This window comes from Anarhichas minor, unplaced genomic scaffold (genome assembly GCF_050575085.1).
Source record: "Anarhichas minor isolate MPS153535 unplaced genomic scaffold, ASM5057508v1 ptg000018l, whole genome shotgun sequence".
In the NCBI taxonomy this organism is placed as follows: Eukaryota; Metazoa; Chordata; class Actinopteri; order Perciformes; family Anarhichadidae; genus Anarhichas; species Anarhichas minor.
Genome location: NW_027466464.1, coordinates 8,957,291 through 8,975,680, shown reverse-complemented (window position 1 = coordinate 8,975,680; position 18,390 = coordinate 8,957,291). Strand labels below are relative to the sequence as shown.

General features: G+C 46.1%; 3 protein-coding genes across 4 annotated transcripts; all 3 read right to left on the bottom strand.

The window, feature by feature from the left end:
* Positions 1–645: 645 nt before the first annotated feature.
* Positions 646–3,835, bottom strand: acadl (acyl-CoA dehydrogenase long chain). The gene is made up of 11 exons (XM_076095011.1): positions 3,641–3,835; positions 2,868–3,044; positions 2,607–2,744; positions 2,355–2,519; positions 2,197–2,263; positions 1,955–2,119; positions 1,735–1,836; positions 1,487–1,600; positions 1,268–1,395; positions 1,104–1,190; positions 646–1,024 (listed from the first exon to the last, which is right to left on the bottom strand). Exons 1-11 carry the CDS (start codon positions 3,724–3,726, stop codon positions 931–933), a joined length of 1,323 nt encoding a protein of 440 aa, XP_075951126.1. The 5' UTR covers positions 3,727–3,835; the 3' UTR covers positions 646–930.
* A 1,195-nt stretch (positions 3,836–5,030) lies between these two features.
* On the bottom strand, positions 5,031–8,676 carry mylz3 (myosin, light polypeptide 3, skeletal muscle). Its single transcript, XM_076094378.1, has 6 exons — positions 7,977–8,676; positions 7,429–7,459; positions 6,127–6,270; positions 5,827–5,997; positions 5,629–5,706; positions 5,031–5,534 (listed from the first exon to the last, which is right to left on the bottom strand). Exons 1-6 carry the CDS (start codon positions 7,977–7,979, stop codon positions 5,506–5,508), a joined length of 456 nt encoding a protein of 151 aa, XP_075950493.1. The 5' UTR covers positions 7,980–8,676; the 3' UTR covers positions 5,031–5,505.
* lancl1 (LanC antibiotic synthetase component C-like 1 (bacterial)) lies at positions 6,181–15,062 on the bottom strand. Of its 2 annotated transcripts, XM_076094377.1 has the most exons (12): positions 14,952–15,062; positions 14,447–14,586; positions 14,228–14,345; positions 13,404–13,614; positions 12,732–12,879; positions 12,339–12,485; positions 12,013–12,195; positions 11,706–11,882; positions 11,046–11,118; positions 10,725–10,816; positions 7,429–7,459; positions 6,181–6,270 (listed from the first exon to the last, which is right to left on the bottom strand). In XM_076094377.1, the coding sequence occupies exons 2-10, from the start codon at positions 14,531–14,533 to the stop codon at positions 10,740–10,742; spliced, it is 1,221 nt and encodes a 406-aa protein (XP_075950492.1). In that variant the 5' UTR covers positions 14,534–14,586; positions 14,952–15,062; the 3' UTR covers positions 6,181–6,270; positions 7,429–7,459; positions 10,725–10,739. The 2 variants fall into 2 exon arrangements, with proteins under 2 accessions (XP_075950492.1, XP_075950491.1); XM_076094376.1 differs by lacking the exons at positions 6,181–6,270; positions 7,429–7,459 and having other exon boundaries at positions 10,028–10,816.
* Positions 15,063–18,390: the final 3,328 nt, after the last annotated feature.

The window sequence follows — 18,390 nt, the reverse complement described above, 5'->3', positions numbered from 1 at the left end:
AAACTACCGTAAATGCAGCAGGGAAGGCGCAATGGGATTGTGCAAGGGGCAACATGCATGAACGGGAAAATCCCCTCCTTGATATTATATTTTAAAAAACAAACATGTGCAACATCTTTTGGAAGTGAAAATATGCGACATAATGCTCGCGCGCAGAGTTGGCCACAGACGCACACCGGCACAAAGCCGGAATGACCACCCAGCAGGGTGCAAAGTGAGTGAAATGTCGAGTCATTGTTAGAAAGGGTTATTTTTTTTAATTCTGGGCTGCTTTGCTGAAAGGAGGGAAGTGCTGCCCGCAGTGGAAGACGAGCGCAGAGCTGGAAGCACAGGGGTGTGGCTGTTGCTAAGGAAACATGGAAAAGGAGGAGGGGGGGGGGAGAGGGGAAGGGGAGACGATGGGAGGAAGATGCATCACTGAGCATGTAGCGGCACTTCTGTCTTTTACAGGCGCATGCAGCAAACCCACGAGGACGCAAACGCATGGTGATACAATGTATAGTCACGGTGCATCCACTCAAAGATGCCGGCATTGCATCTATAGAACGAGGAGAGATGCTCGAGGTCGCATTCAACAGTCTGCTTGTCGTCCGTGCATTTGCTGCCACCTACTGGTGGAAAGAAGACAATGCACAGGGGACGCTGTTGCTGATTGACACGTTTTTTATTCAATTCAGTGATATTTACAACATTTCATCCCTGAGCCTTTCCATCACGTTTTTAAGATGATTAAATAACAAGAATGAATTTGGGGTGTTTCTCAGACGCTCTAAATGGTGTGCTGAAACAATGCATTGCTGACAAAATTATTTACAATTATTAATAAATAGGGAAGGCAGTGTTATTTCTTCTGATAAAAGCTATACAGACTTGGTTCGAGCATGATTAAACACTCTTCCATGACTTCTCACAACCGCACATCAATCGTTCTCACTTCCGGCTAACGATGGAGCGGCCGATGAGCTCTTTCATGATCTCATTGGTGCCTCCATAGATGGGCTGAACACGGGAATCCACAAACGCCCTGCAAGAGACAGACTTCAGCAACTTGTGGATGGACTGGAACGCAAACAATGTGGGTGATCAGGTCACGTGACACTTACTTGGCGATGGGGTATTCCCACATGTAGCCCCAGCCTCCATGGAGCTGCAGGCACTGAGTGGCCACCTTGTTCTGGAGGTCAGAAGCCCTGGAGAGAAGCCCAGACGGACATTAGCAAATGGCATCAACATGGCCTGGTTAATCTAACAAAAAACACATCCTCACCAGAACTTGGCCATGGAAGCCGTGGCCGTATCCAGGCGTTTCTCAGCGTGGAGCTGGATGCAGTTGTCTACGAAGGCTCGGCCCACGCAGATCTCCGTCTTCAGCTCGGCCAGCTTGTGTTGCACGGTCTGAGGGAGCAAAATTAGACGCGGTGATAGTTATTCTCAGAAAGGAACAATCAGATTCGAAAGCAAGCACACAATCGTTTGTTATACAGACCTGTAGATGTGCGATGGTCTTGCCGAAAGCCTTCCTCTGCATCACGTAGTTCCTGGTTTCCTCAAACATGAACTCGCAGCTCGCTATGGCGATGCCAGCAATCGCCAGACGCTCCTTTCGCCACAAAACGAGAAGGGGATTTACAGATCAGACTAACCGAACCCGAAACAATCGATAGGCAACTCAAAGGACAACTATCATTGGAGTTCTTTGACACTGAGAAAATCCTAAAAACGTGTTCTTTTCACCTGAGGCAGTTCGTTCATCAGGTAGTAGAAGCCCTTGTTGGGCTCCCCCAGGATGGCGTCGGCTGGAAGCCGCACATCCTCAAAGAACAGTTCAGCCGTGTCCTGCGAAAGACGGGAGGAGAAAAAAAAACAGTGAGGCGACGGAATCGGCGTGTTCTGACATTTAGCTTTTTTTGCAAAGAGACGTAGAAGAACGACGGAAGCCGCCGAGCTCCGGTACCTGGGCCTTCAGACCGATCTTCTCCAACTTGCGCCCCTTCTGGAAGCCCTTCACGCCGTCCTCCACCAGGAACAGACTGATGCCGTGTGCCGCCGACTTGGCCTCGCGGTCCGTCACGGCCACGACCACCACCAGGTCGGCCATCCACCCGTTTGAGATGAACACCTGGAGGGGGTGAGACGGAACGGAGCTCGAGGCGGTGCCGAGATGCGGTCAAATGACTCCTTTTTGTGACTCGTTACCTTGTTGCCGTTGAGGATCCAGTCGCTGCCGTCCCGCTTGGCGTGCGTCCTCACACCTTGGAGGTCACTGAAAAGATAAAAGATGCAGAGTCATCAAAGCTACGCGACATCGGTGCTGTGCACGCCGACGTTTGGGACTTTGGCTTGAATCCGCCGACCTGCCGGCTCCTGGCTCGGTCATGGCAATAGCGCCGATGCATTTCCCAGCAGTCATCTCGGGGATGAAGCGTTCGATCTGCTCCTTGCTGCCGTAGTTGGAGATGTAGGGCATGATGATGTCGGAGTGCAGGGAGAAGCCCGGGCCTGAGCAGTTGGAGTACGATCTGCAGGAGAGAAACAAAGTAAAAAAAACTAAAAGTGTTACATTTCAGATATGAATGTTTTTATTTGATTTTTTTAGTACAACTCACTGCTCCTCCCACGTGACGGCCACAGAAAACAGGTCTGCTCCGACGCCACCGTGCTCCGCTGGTATCATTACTCCCAGCATGCCTTGCTCTCCAGCCTTCTCCCACACCTCCCTGCTCACCTGACCGGCCTTCTCCCACCTGGATCGAGGAAAAAAAGGGAACTGTGGTGAGGTGTGAAAAGACTACGCTGAAGGAGTTTTAATACATTTTTGCGATTGGCGTCGCAACAAGAGATGTTGACAGTGACATTCTTCGGCCTACTCCTTGTGGTATGGAATCACTTCCTCTTGATAGAAACGCCGCACGCTTTGTCTGAAGATGTCGTGGTGCTCGTTGAAGATCCGGCGGGTCCCAATGTCCATCAGCGTCGTGGCGCTGGAGGTCTCGGGGCGGGGCGGGGGGCCAGGCTGCCCAGGCTCCTGGGCCTGACTGTAGAGCCTGGGAAGAATGAGAGAAATTCAACCAATCACACCAAACTAAATTCACTTTGGTATAGCAGCAAGGGATTATGGGAAGATGCTACGATTAGCATGAGAGCCGGGATGAAACTAAGGATCATTATTTTCTCTATTAGTCATGAAATGTAAAAAAAACAACCAAAAAAACAGAACATGATTAAAAAAGCTAGTTATAAAATCATATATAGTTTGTAATGTCTTGTTTTGTCCAATTAAAAAGTCCAAACCCTGAAGTTATGCAGGTTATTAGCAGCAACTCCTCACAGCTGGAAACTAAAAATGTTTTCTCAACTTTACTTTTTCTGAATGCAGTTTTACGAAAACGCACTTCACTTCCACCTATTGATATGAATGTATAAATGAAAGCTGCATATAAGGTTACGTATGAAAGAAGTGTGTCAAAGGTCGCTTTGAACTAAATACTTCTACAGATGACTTACCTGCAAGTCGATTAAGATATCGATTAAAGATGAACCAAGTTCGACTATGATACGTGCATGCATTCGTCCGTCTATTTAAGCCATTATTGAAACCTAAAAAGTTATATAGGCCTACTGTATATATGAAATACTTCACCTGGCAGCCACAGACAACACCCGTCCTCTTCCGGAGACATTTCTCAGCCCCAGAAGACAAATGTTGCTCACCTTCTTAGCAAACATCGTCAGAGAAAGCAGAGACAGAAACAGCAGATAACTAACTGTATCTATACGTAAAATCACACTGAAAGACACCGTTTAATGAAGCATTAACCAATATCTGAGTGAGCACTACCAACGAAGAAGAAGCCTCACTCTGTTGTCCGTCACTGACTCCTGGACTACAACAGTTTAACAGTTAACGTATGCTCTGTGTAGAGAAGTAAAACACGTGTGTGTTGTTGTTAAAGTGTGTCGATACTAACTATCATTCGTGTGTAACTTAAAATGTGACATTGAAGCATGTTTTGTCGCACTCCAGGAGAAAGGTTTTGCCCATGAAAACCGCAGCAGAGTGACACCTCACTGTTTCCTTCGCTGCGAAACCTCTCACGCTGATTGGCCGGAACAACATTGTAGCGGAAATTACAAAACACTCGTAAAATTACAGTTAATAACTGATTTCTACAGAAAAGAAAGCGTGCACAATGAGCATCACTCATTGCATATGCATATTAAACATGTGCGTGCTGCGGCCGCTACATGTGTGTCTTTATTTGTTGGTTTCTTCCTTGAATGTACTCCGACAGCATCACTATCATTAGATAAAACGGAATAAATAAAAATAAATATCTTGGTGCAGAAATCATTTAGTATTTTTATCAAATAGCAATCTAAAAGAGTCGAAAACGAGATGTATAAAAAAAATAGATATTGAAACAGTATATCAAAAAGAAAACATGTGTTTTGTAACACAAGTCTGCCTGTTTCCTCATTCGACCACAGGGGGGCAGGCTCTCTCGAGGTGTACACAGACGCTGTCGGTCCCAGTGCTGTGTGAGGGACACATTGCTCCTGTGTTTACTCCACAAGGCCACAGGTACGTTATAGTCACACTGTGGGAGAACAAGTATGTTTCCTCGGTGATTCCTTGTTCTCTGTGCTTCAGGAGGATGCTAAAAAAATACACACAGCAGTAAGTGAGACCAAACCTGCCGAGCTGGCTGGTTTTATACTTGAACAAATACATCTCACACACTAAGGAGATGCTCTTCCTTATAACTAACTTCATATCAAGTCAATCAAAGATAGGTTTATTATCTTAAGGAATGTTTTTATTGTTGTATTCTTGTAGTATATAATTTTAAATGTCTTTTTATGGTTAAATGATGTTGTGTCAAGAAGATGTGACTGATAAATAGTCTGGGATTTATAATGATATAGGGACAAAGACCATTAACCCCCCCTGGCTCATAGACTATGTTGGCCTATAATAAAGCACATCTACAACTGCATGTTGGCAATGAAAGATCAGGAATCAACCCAGGTGGGATGTACGTTGGAAAGGTTTATTCTGAAATGAACAGAGTGACAATAAATAAAACTTTTCAGGGAGGTGGGAGACGTTTGGCGGCCTGTCCACGACCATTCTCCAGCACCTTTGGCATTGCTGGGAATCAGTGATGGCGTGACTGAATGAGGGTGGCGGTGGGAATGGAGGGATCTACCCTCACTTGATGAGCGGTCATCCCTTCTCCCCCGTTCCTCACCCCATGCTGGTGAGTGGAGACGCGCCACCGGGAAGGAGTAGAGGCCAAGTGATGGTGGTATACGATGGAGAGGTAATGACCCGAGCGAGGAGGGTTTGAGACAAAATGGAAAGAAAAACAAAAATAAACAACAAGATGGGTTTGCTCCAACATCCCTTGTACATAGTCCTTGTCTTTCCTTGGTTGGTCTTTGATGTGGTGTAGATGTCCTGAACACCATTGGGCTGTCTGTAGGTGACCTACTGTCAGCCTCTTACACAGACAAGATGTGCTTGATGAAAGCTGGAGAGAGACAAACCCATGTTTACAAATCTTGAGCATCATTTATGAAGTTATTATATAAATAGACAAGGCATGCGGGGAAATCAAAGCTCACCCTCGTAGTGCAGACTGCCGTTCTCGTCCTCCTGGCCCACCATGAGGGATTCAATCTCGTGTTCGGTCATCTTCTCTCCTGTGGGGGGCGCATAAAGTATCCATGTCATGGGACACGTTCTCCATTTCACCCACACGCGTGCTCGCTAAGCACACTCTATTTGCGTGATTCTATATTTGGCGACCTTGAGAGACTCACCCAGGGTGGCCAGCACGATGCGCAGCTCGGCGCCCATGATTGTGCCGTTGCCCTCCTTGTCGAAGACGCGCAGGCCCTCAATGTAGTCCTCGACCGTGCCCTTTGGCTGGGCGTCGACCTCCTTCAGCATGGGGAGGAAGGTCTCGAAGTTGACCCTCTTGTTGGCCAAGTCTGTTGAAACAAGGGGGACACCCTGCTATCATGCTATGTTTCAGCATTTACCTCCATCTCATCTGTCATATCTTTAAGCTTTGCCTGCGATTGCCTACACTCGGCAGGTATTGTCACATGGGGTCTCACCATCAGCGGTTGGGTTGCCCAGAATCTTCTTGACGGCCAAGTTGGTGGGGTTCTGGCCCAGGGCGCGCATGATGTCGGCCACCTGGTTGAAAGCTACCTGGCTGTCACCGACCCTGTCGAAGAGGCCGAAGGATTCCTTGAAATCTGTCCGGGAGAGTGAGGAGAGAACTTTTGAGTTACCAAAGCACGGACTTGTGTCTCACATGTCTCTGAGCTCCTGGTAGCATGGTTAAAAAAACATTTTTCAAGGCTGTTTGGACATTGATAAAGAATAATAATAAAACATTATATCTGATCCATCACTGGATCGTATATTCTTAATTTGAAAGGGTTCTTAGTCAGCTATGGCAGCCGTGTTGGAGGATCAAGGGCTATAGAAGCCACATACTTCCGTCATTGTTCCCAGATAACTGTGGCGACAGCTGTGATCAAGGAAGGTTGGCTATCTGTATGAATCCTACCAGGAAGCCATAGTCAAAGTGACCTTTTTAACAGATGAATGCTCTGAACAGCAGCGGGAGGAACAGCTGTACCTTGCCCCTCCCCCCCACCCCCCCCACACTTCTGACCCCTCTCCATTCCTGCCTCCGCTTGCATTTGGGAGGCATTCAGGGAGCAAACTGATACACCCAGCCAGAGTAACCCGGGCCTTATAGAGGCACGGCGAGTTAAACGTGAGAATGCTGACTGTGTTGTAACCAACACCTGGTCTCTAGTGGCCCGCATGTATTCCACTGTAGTATAAATGTACCAGAATGTGCAGAGGCAGCGCTTTCATCCTTTTTTTGGGGTGCAAATTGCCTAGTTTTTAAACTATATAACGTCTATGTAATATAATACAAGCTGTTCCCCCTTCCACCAAACAGAGTAATGTCTGTAGACACGTCTTTCAGCACTCAACAAAAGAGTTCACAGTTTGGATTCATTTTGTAACGGGACACCGCCAAGGCCGGCACCTTAAACCTTGACTTGGTAATTAACGCCTCTGCTGTGTAAAGGCCACAAGACAAGGCCAGGGCGGCTCAGAATAGACGTATCTCAAATTCTCCTCGACAACTGGACATGTCCGACGCAGACAGTGTCCTACGGCGGTCTGCTGTAGGACACTTTCTCCATCACTACTTCCTCCTTTTAGGAGTTAATTTAGAGGTTTGACTAAGAAAGCCTGCAGCTACTTGGGAGTTTGACTGGAAGACAATTTGGGGGACATAATCCGCAGAGAGTGGAATTCTCACGACCTATTTCCAGCATGCCAAGTTATTTGTAAGGGAGTGAGATGGATCTCCCCGTTTCTTCACTTACCCTCGATCTGTTCCGGTGAGAACTCTGCTGCCTGTTACGTGGAAATACACAAAAAGGCACATTTACGAATACATACATACACACACACACAAACACACACACACACACGCACGCACACAAACACACAGAGAAATGAATAAATACACAGTGATTTATGAGTTTAGAAGTTGCACAGACAAAATCCAGTTCATGTAAGATTTCCTAACAACGCTAAATGTCAGAATTTATTGCTGTAAACGCTCAAAAATGCCATGAAATACATTTGATGGATGCGTCCTTGCATTTAGGTGTAAGCGTGATAGAAATGTGGATGTATTTCAAGGCAGGTGGTCCTGGGCCAAGAGGAACAAATCTTGAACTTGTATCGTAATCTATATTTCACAGCGGTCTCTGATTTCTCCTCCCTATCACGATTTCAGTGATAATCAAGTCCCAATTTTTTGATCTGATTTTTGGAGAGTCGGTATTGAGTCGGTAAAAGAAAAAAGTAACTCCATCGCCATCCGCCCCCCCCACCCACAAGGTCCGAAACACAATCATGTACACACCATTTTGGAGAGAAGGAGCTGGAGGAGCGGAAAAGAAAGAAGAAGCAAAGCCGAAGTCCCAAGACAGAGTGGTCCCGAGCCATTGTCAAAGCCCCCTCTTATTTATCCCGGGCCCGTGACGTCACATGTGCCAATAGGGCGGATCGGATGACACGCTGGAACATCTTTAACTTTCTTAGGGCAAACGGAAAGGAGAGCTGCGCGCCCCGTGCAGTGGGAGTAGGCCTCTAGAAGGGGACAGGGGTATTTTTAGAAGGCCAAATAACCGCGTCAAGACTCCGTGTTTTGTGTCTCAGGATGTTCTTTTCTACGTGTTGAATTCTTTCAAATAAAACTTCTATTTAGTTAAAATGTCAATTTTCTTTTTTTCTTTTGGGAGGGAGATGCACAGTTGGACCGTGCCCGTGAAAAAGCAGTAAAGTCAGAAACCCAGCGGCCCACCTCGGAGGGGCTCCTCGCCCCGGAGAGCTCGCTTACAAGGTGGTATTTTTAACCGGCGAGCGTGCTCCTCCTCTTATGGGTAAATAACAATTCTACTGCACGAGCTTTATGGACATTACGCTTCCTTAAAAACTCTGAAATCAGAGGATCAATGCATCAGATTAGCTCCAACACAGTGTGTAATTAATAGAGACGTCCCAAAGTTAATGCATTTTGCCGTTAAATTGAGCACTATGATGCATTGGAGGGAAATTGAGGCGGTAAAAAGATGATAGGTGAAGTTACCCTGAAGTAAAGACTTGATTGCGCTATCGATGGAGGTTAAAAGTCTCAACCAGAGCTCTCCGTGGTGCTGAGGGCAACATTAAAAAGGAATGCATTATTAATGCAGAAGATGCATAAAACAAGTTTAGTAGATGCCATTAAACACAAATGATAGGGGCAAAGTTCTGATGGGTTTCATTTGATGCATCGTTGTCATACTTACTCTGATGGGACCAAATAAAAGGTTCCTGCCAGATAGTTGTTGAAAGTGAAGAACTTTCTTTCTTAATCCTAAATCAAGCTCCATCTTTCCTTCGGTTACAAAACCCTAGTTTCTTCCCAAATGTTTGTTCACGAATGGAAATATTGTGCGTTTGAAATGGACGCTCAGCTTTGTCTTCATAAATGTGGGGCTTCTTCTTGACATGTTCTCAGAATATTTGATGAAACGGGGCATTTCTTTTTAATCTGTGCACAGATTCATATGCTGACCCATTCAAAGTTAAACTACACCGAGATGCAGCGCGTCCCACCCCACACAGACCTCTGATGAACACTGTACATTCAGTAGGTTTCTTTTTTTTTATTAATAAGCTCATTTAAAACCCGTAAAAATACTAATATTAATAGACATAGCACAGTAATGAATGGAGGACTGTGCTTGATTTCCAGCAGCTTCTTTTGTTTGTTCAAAAGACACAAAGAGGATTTGGGTGATCCACTAACTGCATTAAGTCCTGCAGCTGAAGAACAGAAGGAACCCGTCCAGGCCCCCACGCCCCCTTTGGACAGATGAGCTCTATTTTTACTCACAATTCCTGGCGGAGGTGCTCGGTTTCTGAAAATGAACGCATCTTGAGGCTCCCTGGTACTCCCCCCCCGCCCCTCCCCTCCGAGACCCCGGCTGGTGTACAGAAGCACGGACACGGGGAGAGGGGGGGGGGGGGGGGGCTTAAAAAGAAAAAGAGCGGCGGCATTGTGTCGTCGCTTGGGTTTCTGGAGGGTTACGTGAGCCTTATTTGGAAAAGAGACTAGCACACAAAGGGAGGGACACCGTGATATGTGGCTTCTTCTGCAAGCTGCATGCCTTAAAGCTGCCGACGGTGAGAGAGAAGTTGTGTTTGTCTCCTTCACCTCTGTGTTATCTCAGGGGTTTAACTCTTTACTTATTGAGTCAGAGCAGATTCAGAGGTGAGTGTGGTTCATTTGCCAGGCGGAGGGGGTCAAAACATTAATAATTCACAAGTGGCGGACTCGCCGCTGCCCCCCTGTGGCGCATCCCTGCTGCTGCACGATCGCATCAAAACAAGAGCAAGAAGTAGTGAAATGCACGAGAGGACGACAGCTGTAAAAAGACACATGGTTTATTGCTCAGACAGTGCAAAGGACAGGCAACAGTTTACACTCTGGGGTTTAATCCCTTAACACATGGCACAGCTTGGACTGCATTATATTTAGTGCGTTGTTACTAGCTTTGCTGTTGACTCTGAAAAAGAAAACCAAAAACAAACTAAAGCAATCCATTTCCTTCAACATATCAAGCTCACAGATTAGCAAATATACAGTTGCTGAGTGTTAGCTAAACACCATTTAGTTTTAACACCATATTTTGGGATGTTTTGTTGTTTTATTTGTGTTTTTTTTTTTGTTTTTTTTTGACAGCCAGAAAACTAGTTTCCTTCCTTTTTGCTGAAACCTTCAAAAGAAATCACAATCTGAGCAACAGCCACAGAATTTAATTATTTTATACACAAAAGAGGAACGAAAAACCGAGGCAAGCTCTCACCTTTGACATTTTTTTTTTTTGAGACAATTATGTAGTTGAGATGCGAGTATAGGATAAATCCCGTTAATAACATGTAAAGTTCCCGGTAGAGTAGAGCAGGAAAAAACATGGCACAATGTCGATTGTTGTGAATGTGGTGCTTTCATGCATGAGTGTGACAGAGAGCAAAAGTGTGGGTCTTCTCCTTGTTATATTTTCCCACAGTGTGGAGTGGGGGGCGGGGCGGGGCAAGGGGGGGGGGGGGAGGGGGCGACTACCTGTGGAGGAAACCTTTACACCTCAAAGGCCGGGAACCTGGCTTTCATTGGCTGCAGGATGTCAGCCAAGAAGTAGATGGTGCCCGCCATGCCTGCAAACAGGAAGTGACGCGGTGAGTTCACAGCTTCAGTAACAGAGACGCAACACGACACGGCGCTATAGCCATCAAAACATAACATTTATTCCGGTTTAGCTTCCTTTTTGATGCAAACGGTCAATAATGCAGAGAAGTTGTTGTTTTATCTGTTTCCTACTACATATACATTAATTTGCTGTCGATTTGACCGGTTAAACGTTCCTCGCAGAAACTTAAACTTTACCTTCAAAAAGTGAGAAGGGAGTGTCTGGTGTTCGGCATCCATGTTTGCCGTAGTTCATGCACCAGTCTGCAAACTGGAGAGAGAGAGAGAGAGGCGGTGTCACCATAACATTCCCATTCTACCACAATAGTGAACTGCAGCTGAACCGTCAACGGCTAAAAGCGGTGAAATCCTGGCGCCTGAGCTCGAGGTATCGGGTTGCGACCACAATGTCAGTCGGATGCACGGGGCGGAGCCTCGGCAAGACCTCCGAAGAGTCTCATTTCCATCCTCTGTGAACAGATCCATGCTAATGGTGGCGCGCACACACACACACGTGGGGACTCGCGCCACCTGGAGCGCATCCAAAGAGCGCTCGCTAGCAGACCCCCCCCCCCCGCCCGCTTTGATGCCGACTCGCACCGACAGCTACCAACCTATTGTCAATAAACATAAAAGGGCCTGCCTCTCATATAACCCCACCCCCTTTCTGGAATCATCAATCAACTGCGCTGCGATTGGTTGTCCTTTGAGCGAAGTTTACTTTCACATCTTGCATCTTTTAAACCACGAGACCAGGATATTATTGTTGTTTGATCACTCGAAAGGCTGCTGCCTGTGTGTGAACGATGTATACTGATCCCATGATGATGTGTGTCCCCCCCCCCCCCGTGCTCTCACCATGCAGGCTCTGTAAAGGTGCTTGGGGTCCTGCGTTAGCCGGTAGAGGGCCAGGAAGGTGTAGGCGTTGCCCGCCGCACCGTGACACAGGCCGTATCCCTTCTTCAGCAGGCCGCAGTGCCACACCACCTCTCCACACTGCAGGGCGTCCTCCAGGTACTGGGGCACTCCGAAGGCCTGCGACGAGGGAGAGAGGGAGGAAAGGGAAATTAAAATGAGAGCTTTTTTTGATGGCCCAATGGCTCTCTTCTTATTCTCCAAATGGCATACAAATGGAAACATTATTCATTCCTCCCTGAGTGTTTACCCTGTATGCCTGCAGGAGCATGTACACCACCCCTGGGGATCCGTGGCACCAGTGCACCAGCAGGTCCCGGTCGTCCCCGATACAGGGAGGGTAGTTTCCCGTGGGGAACTTGAGGCGGCAGACGTGGTCGACGCTAGGCTTCACCAGCCTGTGAACGTACTCCTCCACGCAGACGAAGCCCGGCTGTGAGGGGGGGGGGGGGGGGGGGGGGGGGGGGGGGGGGAGAGACCAGACCGCGTTTACACAGGATGGAGAAGTAACAGGTAGATCGAATTAGGTCGTGTGTAAAATTGCTCCACAAACTGGACACAGGAGGCCTGTCGTACCTGCATGAGGTAGTAGTAGATGCCAGCCAGGCCGTGGGCGGCGCCGACGTACTGCTCCTGGTACCACTCGTACATCAGGGGGCTGTGGTTCTGGACCCTGAACTTCCTGCTGAGGTGCTCGCCTGACACCAGCACGGACTCGCTGATCTGAGGAGGGAAGCAGCGTTATTTTAGTTTGTTCCATATTCAATAACATATTTCATGTCAAGTTAATGCTTTTTCCCTCTTTTTATTTAGTTTTTCCAAACCATTTGTCCAATTAGGGGTCAATTTCCTCTTATTCTATCGTTTCTGCATAAGATCTTTGCATGTAGGCGATGAGTCAGCCTGTCCTGGATGTAAAAAGTCCTTCCAACACGGTGCATGGAAGTGTGATTTCTCCTTCCTTCCTACCTGCTGGATGTACTGCAGTGGGATCCTGTCCTGCCCCAGCTGCTGGTTGACGAAGACGAGGGAGTAGAGGAAACCCATCCGCCCGTAAAGCAGCTCATCGGGCAGCCCGCCGGCACCTTTCACCACGTTTTGGTGAAACTGCAGCAGTCTGGGGGAGTAGCAGAGGACACACAGAGCTCGTGAATCTGGCCGGCCGCCTGTCACGACCCACTATTGTAACCGTACAATGAACTATCCACGATGACCTGTAACTGTGTGCGATTGATAATAAAACCATCCTACCTTTGGCAGTTAATTTAACAGGATCGGGAGCGATATTCACCCATTGTGATTGGAGTAATGCTCCGGTTCGTCCAATCAAAGTGGTCACAGATAATCAGTCTGGCCAATCACAAGCATTTAGTTTAAGCAGCATGTTCCCAAACACGGTTGCAGCTACACGTGAGCGCATTTCTCTGACTGCAAATATTTGATAGGTAAACCTTATTTTATATGTGTTCATATTAAGCAGAGGCAACTGCTTGAAATAGTTCTTGAACGTCACACACAGTTTTGACCCGGATCACTTAATCATCAGCCTGTAATACGGAACATAAACAGCGAGAATTAACAAAGTATGAAATGATATATGTGACAATCTAGACCAGGCTGATAAACGCATTCTAGACTGACCTGTTGATGCACTCGTCGGTCTCTTGCACCCTCTGCAGGCGATGGTAGACCACAGCGGCTACAGCCAGGGGCCCCGCGTCCCCGCACAGGAAGGTGACGTCGTGGCGCCGGGTCAAACACTTCAGGCTGCGGTTGACGTACTCCAGAGCTCTCTGGAGCAAGGAGTCGTCCCTGAACACGTTGTGGAGGTGCAGGTAGAGCAGAGCAATGCCTGTGGACAGACACACACACCGCACATGTTGTTGCTGTCGACTTTGAACGCAAACCAGAACCGTTTCCTGTTTTAAACTGGAGCTAATACTGTGACTTCATAAAATCTAATGGAGCTTAAACAATGAGTACATTAACCAGAAATTTAAGTATTTTGACTGTGGATTCATTTCTTTTAAAACCTCTCTGGTCGCTCTGTAAATATAAATATTTTCTGGATTTATTGCTCGTCTATTATCATAAACTAAATATTGAAATAGAAAAAAACCAAAAAAAATCTCTAAATGAGTATGAATAACACTGTTGAAGCAGTAAGCTTTAAACCAGATGGGATGTTTCAGATGCCTCATTAAATCCTTGTTTTATAATGTTGAGTACGCCCCCTAATTTGTATAAAAATAATCATCATTTGTGAAGGAAAATGTAAGCATCAAAACAATTTTTTTAAAGTACAGAACAAACATAAAAAATGAAAAAGTGTGCAGTATTGAGCATCCCCAACCACGCGTGACCTCTGGGTCAGTCACGTGTTCACAGCGCGCGGGGCCCCTATGACGTCACACGAGTGTGCTCTTGCGTGTGTGTAACGGTGTCATCGTCATCATCATCTTCACCTGCCCAGCCGGTGTAAGTGGTGCAATCTCTCGCGTCGGCGGACTTGAGGCCGTTCTCCATGACAGCTAGAAGCTCGCTGATCTTGCTGCTCAGCCGTTGGGCGAACTCTGCTGTGAGCTGGAGGAACAGACAATAAAACACGTTAAATTGCGAGGGTCACCGTTACACGAATCACGTGCAAAATACATTATATATGTATATATATATGTGTGTATTACCTTTCCCTGGCAGTCAAACAGCGCCTGTGTGGACGCAGGGTTGCCATCGTAGTCATGATACGGATTCCTCCACGCTCTTGTGTCCATTTTCAAAAGCTTTGTCACTGGCTGCTAAATATCTGGGCCAGAAAAAACAAAATCTGCCAAGAGATGAGGCAATGTGAGGCGCAGCGGACACGAAGGCGCGAGCGTAATTGATGCAAAAGGCTAAAAATAGTGCGCTATTGGTTCTTTATAACGGATTATGAAGCCACATAACGGGCTAAGCCTCTCATTCAGCGTACATACACCCACATATGCATACAATAATGACAGCTTAGCTCGCTGCAGCTGCTAGCTCGCCTAGCTAAAACCGCTAATGCTAACGGCTAGCTAGCATTTACCTGAGCAGCTAGTGTCGCAATAGCGTTATACAAAACTACACATTTGGAAATAATTAAATGCTATTCAAAGTCTAGAATTACGATGGAACCGTACAGGTTAAATAATGATGGGGAAACGTTACCTTTGCTAGTCTCGCACTGTTGATGCTAAATCTTCCTCGTCGTTATATTTTCCTCAGGGCGGTAGTGGCGCTAGCCTGCTCGCTACTGCCACCTGCTGCTGCGGCGGTATTACTACAGCTCCCCCCAAAAATGGATTATTTGCTATGGTAGTGGACAAAAATGGAATAAAAATTTAAATATATCAACCACCAGACTGAAATGGGTAAAACAAAGTACTCAGAATCAATACATTTTTATATCTAATATTTTTACTTTGTTATTCTTATTGTAAATATTGTGCATTTGATATTTGCATTTGATATTTAATATTATTACTCTGTTATTTTATTTACCTGTACCATGATTGCTGCTGTAGCGAAAAATGTCCCCTTACGGGATTAATAAAGTAACTATCCATCTGTCTATCCATCTTAATTGATATGGGTTAACACCCTGATTAACGCCATAAACCCAAGAAAAGATATTGCTGCGTTAGATCCGTGTTTACTGCTTGCAAGTACAGTTATCTCACTCTCTTGGAAGAACACCAGTAAAACAAAGTTCATTAATTGGGTGAAAGAATTGTCTCTATCTCTGGAAATATAGAAAGGAGCCCAATATTCCCTATAGCGAATATTGGGCTATAGCGAGGGAATGTGTGTAATAAAAAAATGTAATAAAATATTCTAAAAGCTAGTCAGACCATAACACTCTACTCACATGGTCTGACTGCTGCATAAAATGTTACTTTATTTATATATTTTGAATGTAAAACTATATTTTGCAGAGTGTCAGAGACTATACACAAAGCCAGTATAATTCTTTGGAGGACATGAAGGAAAAGCACAAAGGCCTTCTCGTATATACCTGTAATACAATTTTTCAAGTTGTGTTGCCATCATGTAAATGAATAGAATAACAACGGAGTCAGAGACGGATCTGAAGAGGAGTACTCTGATCAAAGGTTGAGCTGGAGAGACCCCTTCTACCGAATCCTTGACTAAAATCAAATAGGGATCTATGCCCATATGTACACCTATAATGGGACTGACTGCTTGACATGTTTCTTTTGTATGCAAACAGATTAGAGCTCGACCTGCGACATTAGCGGATGTCAGTATACAATGATTCCCCCCGGTGCCCTGAACGACTTTGTCACACCAGATGTCTAATCTCCGACATTAGCCCCTCGACATGAATGTTTCCAAAGATTGCATAACCAATCAGGCTATTTCCACTGTGGCCATTGTGCTCTAACCCAACAACCAATGTTTTACACATGTACTGCTGCAACACACACATATGTCCCTGTGGTTCGCTTTGTGTTGGACAAAAGATAATACAAAAAGGACAAAAGGATACAAAAGATGGATTAAGCTATGGTGGCGTTATTATTAACCCAGAGGTACATTGGATTCATGCTGTTAACACAGTTGAGCCCTTTGGCCTAAATGGAGAACTGATGTTTCCTGTAACTGATGAATGCAACATGCTTTTTGTACAGATCTTGATATATCCATGTTCTGGCGCATGATGTGTGGACGTTATGACAACTAATGCCATTCTAATGACTTCCAAACAAATACACAAGCTTAAATCCACGCTCAAAAGGGTGGGAGTTTACATACGCCGGGGGCCATGGAAACGCCACTTATACCTGCAAAAGCCCGAACATGTAATTCCTGTGGATGGTGATGACAATTACGGTAGTCATGGAGAACGTGGGGCTGCTTACTGACCGGGTCTCACTTTGCTGGTGTTCCACATTCTCACTCGCTGCAGGGATGGAAGCTGCACCAGGCCAATCTCCCCCCTTTTTTGAATGCTCAGGCCTGTGAAAGGCACAATGGAGGGAAAGACGAACATTGTATTGGCGGCAGGACGTGGCGCCTTCGAAAAAGAGCGAGTGCAACGGGAGCCGTCCTCTGAAGGGCCGTGATTACTGTTCTCTCTCTTTGTTCATATGACTCAACCGCTTCCCCCTCTTCCCATGTTTCATCTCTGGTTTTAGATGGCTTTCTGCTCCGGACTGACTAAAAATCATCAAAACACAGTCCTAATTAAACTTTGCCGCGGACTGAATATGTTAGTCTCACTTCAATAGGTTCCCACAAGAGTACAGGCATTAATCCTCTGTGACTCACTGGATGAAAGCCTGAGAAACAATATTAATCTTTCTTTTCTTCACAGCCTATTTGAAAATGTTTTTTTTGATGATAATACTTTTGTCTACTCCAAATGTTCTCAACCTCGGACACTCATCTTATTATCATGCAAGAAAATATTGAGTTGCTTTGCTTATATGCAGGATTTTCTGTGCTCCCCGTCGAGATGAATTGAGTAACCTTGTCTTATGAAAAGTGCCAATGAAGCTGACAACACCAGATGTGCTACAGTCATCACTGTCACTCTTTTGTTTACCTCTCTGCTTTTGTGTCATGTGCTCCATTATTTCCCTTCAGTTAGAAGAACCTGGCCCGTCATTTCCATATCAATTGACCAAGCTGCAGGTGAAGGCTACAGTCATGGAGCCTTTTCTCAAACTGCATACCTCGGGACTGTTTTACCTTGCCTTGAGGGTCGGGGAATGGAAATGAGGCTCAGAATGCAGCAAGATTCAGACGGAGGACCTTCAGGCTTGATGAGGGCTTCTTGTTTAAAGACACATTATTGACCTGAATCTCGTTCCCACTGAGCCGCTGGGAAAACCAGATCATAGGAAAAAACATCAAATTAATTAGAAGAAACATTGATCATCATTTGTTCCAAGCGCAGGACGATAGCCACGCCCAGACTGCATCGTCCTTTCAAATCGTACATTTTCACTTTATTTTTTGTCTCGTAAGAACACAAAACTTCACACACACCTGCTGAATACGATCTCCCGAACACAATCTGACAACCTGACAAACCCGACGTCGGCTCATTTCTGACTTCTTTGCCCCACAGACTATCTCCCCGCTCTGCCTCCACATCTCCCCGCTCTGCCTCCACCTCTCCCTCCTCTCTGTATTTTTCTACATTTTGTTTGGAGGTTGTGAGGGAATCAAATGGATACTCCCAACTGTGCAGTGTTTTACCAGGGGGTATCTTGAACGTGGCGGTGCACAGACTTGCTTTAGGCCATGGCTAAAGCCTGGGTCGGTCACAGCCCCGGACAAAGCTGTTATTTCTCCACATATCATCATTGGATATCAGCAAACTGGGTCTTTCTTCCCGCTGGAAAATGTGGTATGCTAGAAAATGTATCTTTCTTTTACGACCTGGTAATATGTACAGATATCTGCTGTGCTCCTTCCTTTCAGGGGGCCTTGCTTTTGAGATAAATCTTTTTTTGCCGCCGAGGCAATGGCCTGCAATTGCTCCTCAGCTTGATCATAGGTTTGGACACAGCTCCCACAGAGGAGCTGACACAGCAACTGTGAGCCTTTCCCTTCGCCACTTTCCGTTTGCACCCTC

What these genes read in the sequence shown, in the direction of transcription:
- acadl (XM_076095011.1), bottom strand. Translation starts at nt 3,726, where the DNA reads ATGTTTGCTAAGAAGGTGAGCAACATTTGTCTTCTGGGGCTGAGAAAT. An exon ending in TGATGAACGAACTGCCTCAG is followed by an intron (nt 1,601 to 1,734) that starts GTGAAAAGAACA and finishes TTGTGGCGAAAG; the next exon opens with GAGCGTCTGGCGATTGCTGG. An exon ending in AGACCATCGCACATCTACAG is followed by an intron (nt 1,396 to 1,486) that starts GTCTGTATAACA and finishes TTGCTCCCTCAG; the next exon opens with ACCGTGCAACACAAGCTGGC.
- mylz3 (XM_076094378.1), bottom strand. An exon ending in GGGCAACCCAACCGCTGATG is followed by an intron (nt 5,998 to 6,126) that starts GTGAGACCCCAT and finishes TTGTTTCAACAG; the next exon opens with ACTTGGCCAACAAGAGGGTC. An exon ending in CGGCAGTCTGCACTACGAGG is followed by an intron (nt 5,535 to 5,628) that starts GTGAGCTTTGAT and finishes GTCTCTCTCCAG; the next exon opens with CTTTCATCAAGCACATCTTG.
- lancl1 (XM_076094377.1), bottom strand. Translation starts at nt 14,533, where the DNA reads ATGGACACAAGAGCGTGGAGGAATCCGTATCATGACTACGATGGCAAC. An exon ending in CACTGCAGTACATCCAGCAG is followed by an intron (nt 12,486 to 12,731) that starts GTAGGAAGGAAG and finishes TTCCCTCCTCAG; the next exon opens with ATCAGCGAGTCCGTGCTGGT. An exon ending in TCTACTACTACCTCATGCAG is followed by an intron (nt 12,196 to 12,338) that starts GTACGACAGGCC and finishes CCCCCCTCACAG; the next exon opens with CCGGGCTTCGTCTGCGTGGA.